General features: G+C 44.6%; 4 protein-coding genes across 4 annotated transcripts; 3 read left to right on the top strand and 1 right to left on the bottom strand.

Annotated features, from left to right (window-relative positions):
• Positions 1-1,087: 1,087 nt before the first annotated feature.
• On the bottom strand, positions 1,088-2,454 carry AFUA_5G04440 (ribonuclease III). The gene has a single exon (XM_742806.2). The coding sequence runs from the start codon at positions 2,422-2,424 to the stop codon at positions 1,303-1,305; it is 1,122 nt and encodes a 373-aa protein (XP_747899.1). The 5' UTR covers positions 2,425-2,454; the 3' UTR covers positions 1,088-1,302.
• Positions 2,455-2,642: 188 nt separating this feature from the next.
• Positions 2,643-3,067, top strand: AFUA_5G04430 (mitochondrial 37S ribosomal protein mS33; the record flags this gene model as incomplete). The annotated part of the gene is made up of 2 exons (XM_742807.1): positions 2,643-2,991; positions 3,039-3,067. 2 exons carry the CDS (start codon positions 2,643-2,645, stop codon positions 3,065-3,067), a joined length of 378 nt encoding a protein of 125 aa, XP_747900.1.
• A 986-nt stretch (positions 3,068-4,053) lies between these two features.
• AFUA_5G04420 (U2 snRNP complex subunit CUS1) lies at positions 4,054-6,137 on the top strand. The gene is made up of 2 exons (XM_742808.2): positions 4,054-4,262; positions 4,316-6,137. Exons 1-2 carry the CDS (start codon positions 4,206-4,208, stop codon positions 5,921-5,923), a joined length of 1,665 nt encoding a protein of 554 aa, XP_747901.1. The 5' UTR covers positions 4,054-4,205; the 3' UTR covers positions 5,924-6,137.
• A 400-nt stretch (positions 6,138-6,537) lies between these two features.
• On the top strand, positions 6,538-8,633 carry AFUA_5G04410 (uncharacterized protein). The gene is made up of 2 exons (XM_077804755.1): positions 6,538-6,756; positions 6,819-8,633. Exons 1-2 carry the CDS (start codon positions 6,734-6,736, stop codon positions 8,359-8,361), a joined length of 1,566 nt encoding a protein of 521 aa, XP_077660893.1. The 5' UTR covers positions 6,538-6,733; the 3' UTR covers positions 8,362-8,633.
• Positions 8,634-8,947: the final 314 nt, after the last annotated feature.

The raw sequence follows: 8,947 nt of genomic DNA, 5'->3' as shown, positions 1-8,947 counted from the left end.
AGATTATATATATATATATATTAAAATTGGCTTAGAATATAATAAAGGGAAGTTAGGGAACATCTTCCCTGACTCCCTGTTATACAGACATATAGTTGTATTTGGTCTGAGTTCGGGCAAGTCCAACCCCTATTAGAACCAAACCACTGCAGTTTCAAGTCTAGATTTTAGAAATTAGAACTAACCCTAATCTGTTCTAATTTAGTGTGAGTTTAACCATAAAACCCACTACTAGGCCTAGATAGGAAGTTATTAGCCTATATTAGTAGGTGGTAGGGCCTGGCAATAACCAAAATTTCAGTGGTTTTTAGATTTCAATTTCTCTTATCTTAGGCCTATGCCTAGGGCCTATTAAAGAAAATTAATATTTTTATATGAAATATATGGTAATTATGGCTATTTTAATCTATATTTAAATTATCAATTCATTATCTATAGGCTTGAATGGGTGGTGGTTAGAAAATCATTCTTTAACCATAGTGATTGTTAAAGGTTGATGTATATATATATATATACTATCACCACTTTCATACCAACTATGATAGAAATGATTATTCGCTTATATCTCACCAACCACTAGGTATTTTGAATTGATATTCATAATCTAGATAGACTAGACACTAGGCTATCTAATGATACTAATATCTCCTAAGAAATACTAGAAATTAGTAATTACTAAACAAAACGGTTTCTTGCGGTTTAACCGCTGACCCCCTGGATCCGACCCTGACCCGCCCCGAATCCACTACGGATTCTGAATCTAGGAACCGAATCGAACCGCTGCGGGTTCGGTGAGGGTCGGATTCGATTTTAGCGGTTTGGTTATGCAACTCTATACAGACAAGTACCCCTGTTACCCTGTACCCCTACCATTAACTAACTATTCTTTTTATTAATTAAGTAATATTAGGTAAAGTATCTATAGACCTATAGTAGACTGTAGGCTTACTCTATTATTTTATACTACTTAGTCCTACTTTCTTTTTATTAGTTAAGTAACTTACCAAGTAAAGTATTTATAAATATATAGTAAGCTTTACTTTATTACTATAGTTTTCTTCTTATTGATATAATAAAGGCTTTTGAATTTTCTTTTTCTCTTCTTTCTTTCCCTCAATAGGGATGTTATTATATTTCTTGGATCCTTAGTATATCATATAGCTACTAGAACTATAAATTATTATTAATTATATATAATAAATAAAGAACAAGACATCATCTTCCCCATCATACCATAACCGGCCATACCACTAGTATTATAATAGCTTGATAATAATCCGAAGTGATATTTTTAGTTATGGCTTATGTCTTTGTTGACTCATGGTTTTTCTTTTTCTGAGAAATACTACTTATAAGAGGCTCATTCAACAGGGCTTGCCGTGCTGCTGCATCCCCTGCAACTGCTTTACTAGGTCCATGACCAGAACCCAAATGCTTGTTTTGCCAGCCCCAACCAGTAAGGTAAACACCCACATAGAAAGTCTGCATCCCACCTCTCGACTGTGCAGGTGAACGCTCATCAACATATTTGAGCTTAACTCCTTTACCCATAATTCTCTTTGCAAGGGTCTCCTTTGCATCCAAAGCAGTCCGCGGTATCACAGCATCTGTGAGCCTTGGAAGCCATAGCTGTGTCAACCATCGTTCAGCAACGTGGTAACCATCACTCGGACGAGACAAAATAACTGCAGCCACATAAGACTCGAAGATGTCACCTTTAGTCTTGGTCCATCGCCTGGGCTGGCTAAGCAAGTCCCGTGGCACTGACGCTCTGTTGTCGAGCCCGTATAATGTCGCAAACTCCGACAAAGTCTCATTCTTAACCAGTAGCTCCCTTATTTGCGAAATCTGACCAGAAGAAAAACCCTCATACCTGCCCCAAATGAACCTCGTAGCGATCAGCTCTATATAAGCATCTCCAAGTATCTCAAGGCGATCATAAGTCAACTTCGAATCCTTGCTCAAGCCAGGATGTGTAAAGACCGCCAATTCCAGTGAACTGTCCAGAATAGGAGGTAATTCAGGTAGGCTGAGGGAATTCCCATTTTCTTGCGTACGGGCGAATTCAACTGAATTATTGTCTGGACGGCTGATGGGCGACAGAGGAGCCTTTGCACAGCGGAAAGCCTTGTCCAACTCGATAATAGCATCCGTAACGTCATGCCCGGCATGATCTCTTAGAAGATCAATAGAGTCTACAAGCTCTTGAGTCAAAGATTTCAGAAGGCGTAGGCGAGAACGCCGATCCCGAGTCAATGAGCGTTCGCCATCAAAAGGCGCCTCTTGAGCATCTCTCCCAATACAGCAGGCCAGTGAAGATTGATCAGCTTCCTGCGATGGGTCCTTCGAGGCAGCACGAGACTTCGTCTTTCTGCTGCTGCCGTCCACAGGTGGATCAAAAACAGATTTTCTTTTCAAAACCATTGAAATACCGAGATTTGAGATTTTAAGTAGTGGTGGTCTGTTATCGCGTGGCAGGAAAGTTTTATCCCACATCAGTCACATGACCCATGTCGCAAACCGCCGTCCTTCGCTCATCGTGCACCTGAACTCACGAACCAGAAAGTGAGCTTCTCAACAAAAATGGCAGCTTCATGTAGCCGGATACTTGAGTTGGCCAAGGTATGTTGTCGAATTAATCCATGGCCCTATTATTGCGCTACCTTGCTGATGATCTCGAGACTCAATGTCGTATATTCTCACTCAATTTTAATCCTCAGAGGCTGCGACTGGGCAATAAAGTTCTACGACAGCGACTGCGAGGACCTGCACTAGCGGCATGGTATCCCAGAAAGACTGTTTCATTCCGTGACTTGCAAGATGCCTACCGTCCACTTGGCTTGACCGTCTTCGACGAGTATGAGGACGATCGGGAAGAGGCCATTCAAATGTATGTCATAATACACACTAAGGACAAAACCTTGATCGCTGACTACGCTAGTGCAAAATTGAGGGGAAAGGGAAGGCCGAAGAAAAAGCGAACTGCAGCTGGTATGATACCTATACCTGTTCAAAGACTCCTACTGACCAGTATACAGAATCACGATCGGCGAAGAAGAAGAAATAGGCAGGACCATACTGGAGTTCACCATGTCCTGTGTGGTCGGCATCCATCAGTCATAGTCCAATCTGCTATCCGTCGACATACCTTATGCAAAGCAAGCCACTGTTGTTCAGACGTGTATATTTCACCTTCATTGTTACCCCGAATCCATTTCAAGATCTTCGGGACATCTTTCCGCTTGAATATGAAACCATCTCACAAAGCTTGCCTGATCAGTGTTGCCCTCTTCGAGTCGGCGGCTTGTGAGCTCCTATGTTTTGAAGGAGGCGTTCGAGATTGGATTAATGGTGTACGCGACCTACTTCACATTCAACACCCCCTTCTCCCTTCGATTCACGTGCTGGTTGTATACGTATACTCATTGTATTGTATGTTTCGGAAATCTAGATTCGAAACTGGGCATGATCAGTTCCTCAGTTTGCACATATATAATATTCTGATGCGATTGTTCGAACATATAATGGCTCGAGATATCGCCAAGGCTCTTAATCCAGTGCCGAAGTGTCACGGCCTGGGTAGTACTCAAACTGGGGCAAAGAGAGTTAAACATATAGGTAATTGGAATAACTCCATGTAAGGACAGAGTCTGCTGCAGATCCAGCTGAGAACCCAGAAGGAATGTGAAAGAACATTGATTACGGAAATGGTGGCCCGATTGATTCGGCTGTTTGGAGTATAAAGTGAACATCACTATGATATGTTGACGCAGTTTCTTGGCGCAGATGTATTCATAGGCCTAACAACGCTTTGGCGTCAATATGTAACCACTAAATTAAACTTCTCATAACTACAAGTTTGTATAAATAATCAACATGCTCCTGGCGCATAGGAGAGTGTGCAACAGTAGGGTTCAGCTAAAGTCGAACCACTACTAGTGCTGCAACTTGCAAGTTTGCGCTACTGGGTATCATTGGGCCTTGGCTCTTTCAGCCTAGCAGCAGCATGCGTTAGTCAGAGCGGGAGCGGATAACTAACTAGTTAGCTGAACTCTTGGCACCAACTTCAATTTGACCACCATCAAAGGTCTCTTGCACAGCTTACAAGCCGATTCAGTGATCACGTTTGTATTCAACACATTTCAAAGTCATACTAACGGTATTCTTGATTTCATACATCTCATCTGCCCTGATCGAATCGGATCATGAAACAGAGCAAGAATCAACTGAGAAGGGCCAGGAAAAAGGCCTTAAAGACGAAGGTAAGTCGAAAGTCACCATCTGATGCGGCGAAATTATATCTGACGTCAAATAGGCGGTTGAGAAATATAATGATGCTTCCGATCAAGGGTCCGAAACGCGGAGCCCGCGTTTAGTTGGCCATCCCGATGCTGCCCATAGCTCTCCCTGGGAGTTGGACCCAGACGCCGACGATGCGCTATGGGAGATGTACAAGGATATTGCCAGAAAGTTTGAAGATAATGAGGATGAAGTAAGACCATTGGTACAGCCTGAGAAACCGGAGGTCTATTTTGATGAAGACGATGAAATCCCCGATGAAGACAACAAGGGACCGAAATTATCAAAAAAGAAGAGAAAAGAATTGACGAAGCTTTCTGTCGCAGAACTTAAGGCAATGGTTCGAAAACCGGAAATCGTCGAATGGACAGACACGTCAGCCCCTGACCCAAAGCTTCTCGTCCATATCAAGGCTCACAGAAATGTTGTTCCTGTGCCTGTTCACTGGTCTTTAAAAAGAGAGTATCTGTCTTCAAAACGAGGGGTTGAAAAACCGCCTTTTGCCCTGCCAAAATTCATACAGGAGACGGGTATCTCAGAAATGCGAGATGCTGCTTTGGAGAAACAAGAACAAGCAACCCTGAAACAAAAGCAACGCGAAAGGGTCCAACCCAAAATGGGAAGACTGGATATAGATTATCAGAAACTTTATGAGGCCTTTTTCCGCTTCCAGACGAAACCGGAATTGACTCGTTACGGTGAGGTTTACTATGAGGGCAAAGAATATGAGACCAACCTTAGACACTTACGCCCTGGTGAGCTCAGCGCTGAGCTAAAAGAAGCTCTCAATATGCCGCCCGGTGCACCTCCGCCCTGGTTGATAAACCAACAACGATATGGACCACCGCCGTCGTATCCGGCTCTGAAAATTCCAGGTCTCAATGCTCCTCCTCCTCCAGGTGCCATGTGGGGCTATCATCCTGGCGGGTATGGCAAACCGCCTGTGGATGAACATAACCGGCCACTTTACGGTGGCGACATATTTGGTGTGCTACAACCACAGCAAACTGTTCAACAAGGAGAGCCTGTTGAAAGAGATCTATGGGGCGAGTTGCAAGAATCTGAACCGTCGGATGATGAAAGCGAGGAGAACGAGGATGAACCTGAGGACGATGTGGATACTGAGACAGGCGTGCAGACTCCCAGCGGATTAGAGACACCTGGCGGTATAGTCTCAAGCGTTCCATCTGAGTTTATTGGTGCGGAGAACGTTACAGGCGAGTTTGACGTGCGCAAGAGTTATCGAGGTACCCAGACAGAGGAACATGTGGGGCGTCGAAGTGCTTTTCAGGTCATCCCAGAGAAACAGGCCCATGTACAGGGTTTCTTTGGGGCCGACAGAGTGTACGATCTCAAGGCACCTCCTGAGGGCTTGCCAGTGCTCGGTGCTGAGGACCCAAATCGAAAACGGAAGAAGCCTGGTGATGTTGACGTGTCCGTTGATCCAGACGCATTACAAGCGAGCGATGGGATGAGTAAAGAAAACCTACGAAGTCTTTACGAGTCGCATAAGCATCAAGAGACCAATCCCAACTGGGATTTCCAAGAAGACTTGAGTGATATGATCGCTTATGAGAGTCGGAAGAGATTGAAGAAGGAAGAGGATCGACGAACGAAGCAGTGAGGCCCAATTATGATCGACAACATAGGTACCTGTACCATGGCGTCCCTCTTTTGGCGCATTAGCTAAACATGTTCCAATGTCATAATCGTAATGGCCATTTCTGCTCATACAGTCATTGATCAATATAATCAGTAAGCGAGTGGCCATTGTAAGAGCCACCTTATGTATTACATATAGTTTTATAAAATAGCACTTTTCAGGATCTCAGTATCTTAACTAGCAATAGAGATTAATCTTTAATAGTTAGATTGATATACTATATGCTATATAGATTACCTGTAGCTTTTTCCTAATAAATTAGTAACTATTTTAAGTATTTATTACAGTATAATACATGTAGATACAGCTATATTAGTAATCTAGTATATTTCTCCTCTTTTAATAGATAGCATAGTTATAGGTCTGTTACCTATAAAATGTTATAAGACTACTTCATATTATAAATTTTTAGACTCTTAGCATCGCATTATAAACACAGTGTTTTTAAAAAGTGCCATTTTATATGTAATACATGAGGTGGCCGCTGGCTTACAATGGCCACTCGCTTACCGATTACGTTATTAGTTAAGCAATGACTAAGCCGATTACTAGGCATTCTCCTGATAAGGTCTGATAGCCCTTCGGTATGTTGCAGTTCATAGAAAAGATACAGATTCCTCTTTTGAACGGAACACCCGTCATCTCATCCTGACAAAAGGGTTGCTGCATTTTCTGTCAGTCTTGGAATTTTATCATTACATACATGCCGGTGACAGGTGTTACACGCTGTTATAGCAACATCACGTCGAACGTCGCGGAGCTTTGAGCAAGATGGACTGGGAACGCAGTAGAAGGTAGCGTTTTCGTTAACCTCTTCTTGGAACAACTCTTTGCTTAATGGGGCCTATCATGCTAGGTTCGAAGATCACCGTGGTAGGGAGAGCTATCGACCGCCAGCTCCTCGAGGTTACAGTCGTCACGCATCTCCCACACGAACTTGTTCACCTCGGCTTGTCGCTGATACATGGGTACCCTCCCCTAGTCGACACTACGGCCGTTTAAGGAGTCGTTCACCGTTACCTTTCAGACGTCATTCTCGGAGCCCCCCTTACCGGCACAGAGACTCTGAGCCTGGACTATTTACAAACAGTGCCCCGAGGAGATTCTCGCCTAGACGAGATGCACGCCTCCGATCGCCTCAGATTGGGTGGCGCCCGCGTTCACCATACGGCGACCGCCCTCGCGATACCTCTCGCGGTCGGTCTACCCCGAGACGAAGAGATCAAAGCCCTCTTAGGCAGGACTTTACCTACTCGAATCGAGAGCGCTACCCATCAACTGTCGATCGTTACAAAAAGTCTGTTTCTCCCCTAAGGCGGGTTCCAGGTCGTGCCAGTGATATCACTCCCTTGACGACAAGCCATCGTCGACGAAGTTCTTCACAAGAGTTCCGAGAGCGTCGTCCGGATAACAATACAAGCCAGGCGCGGCCTTCGCCTTCATTGAGGGCTGCTTCAACTATCCACAACTCAACTTCTAGCTCTCGTACGGACTCAAGACGCTCATCTCCATTATTGAATGACAGGACCAGTGCGACGGTGCACGAATCGAGAAGCAGGTCACCAATGACTAGAGACTTTCCGCAGCGCCGCCTGTCTGTATCTTCTGATTATTCCTCATCTCGCCAAGTTGAAACAATCTCGTCAAACGAACACAAAGGTGAAGAAGAGGCAACAGATATGCCGCCAACCTCAGTGCAAATCGCTGCACAGTCAAATGATCGTAGTGTCCCTGACTCCAAGCTGGGGCGTCCAGAGAATAACCCGGAGCCTGCGGATGCAATTTCCAGCACTACTCCTCAAAGTGGACCGAGAGCCGTCTGTTCCTCGTATGGCCAGACTGCATTGCCCAACATATCTGCAGGGCCCAAGCCGTCATTCAATGCTCGGGGCTCCATGATATCCCTACTTTCTGCCCCGACTCGCCCCCGAGGAAATTTGAATCCGAAGGACTTTGCTCGTTCTACTCGTCGTGGACAGGTGTCAATCTCGCAAGCAGCCCCTCCCACAGGCCCGCGCAATGGTCACATCCCGACTGGTCCGAGTGTTGACTCCGATCGGCAGCATATCTATCGGCAAAACAGCTTCTCTGGGACGTCTTATCCCCGCCAAAGGCCCACCAATTACCTTGCCAGCCTCAATATAATTGTCCCAGGAGGCAGATTTCTGACACACGATCTGGATACTGCTGTGGAAAAAAGGCTTGCCCAGTTAGAGATGGACAAAGAACGGCTATATGAACAAATTGCCGATAGCCAAAGGCTAAAGCACGTTGTCATTAGAGACTGGGAGAGGCTAGATAGAGAGAGCTCTATTTGTGCCTTGAAGAGTGAGTTAGCCGAGGGTCATTTGCTATGTATAACTGATGGCGAGAGCATGCATACAAGTACCACATTTTGATGAGAAGCTGGTGTTGAATGGTAAATCCTCTTTTGGTGATTTAATCCTATTACTGAGTTGAAATTACCTTTCAAGGCAGGCATGGAGTGAGAAATTCGATCAGATAAGAGAGGACGAATATCGAAATCATTTGGTCTTTGCACTGGAATATTCAGCTCTCTGTAAATGATGTATCATAGAGAAGTACAGAGTATAGCCAGCAGGTACCTAAGACTGGCCAAAAGAATGAGGCTGGTCTGTGTAGTATGGAATAATATTCGGACCGACCTATTGAACAATTGTAGCATAACTACGCAACGCGTTTCGTGTCAGGCCTTGGCGCGCAAACTGAGGCTTCGTGTCAATATCTAATTATCCAGTATCCACTTTGCCAACTGTGTAATACCATCACATCTGCGTGGATGACTTTACCCACTCTCTCAGCGACTTGCGATTACCTCTATGATTGCTAAATACTAACATCCTCTTCATTGTGGATGTGATTCTATTCCTACTCCCAATCCATCAACATCAAGACGCACAGATTCTCAACTTCCAGCTTTGGCTAGGAAGTTCATTTGACCAGTATGAATATCTTCAGGTTATC

Source organism: Aspergillus fumigatus, chromosome 5, assembly GCF_000002655.1.
Source record: "Aspergillus fumigatus Af293 chromosome 5, whole genome shotgun sequence".
NCBI lineage: Eukaryota > Fungi > Ascomycota > Eurotiomycetes > Eurotiales > Aspergillaceae > Aspergillus > Aspergillus fumigatus.
This window is presented reverse-complemented; position numbering and strand designations above follow the sequence as displayed.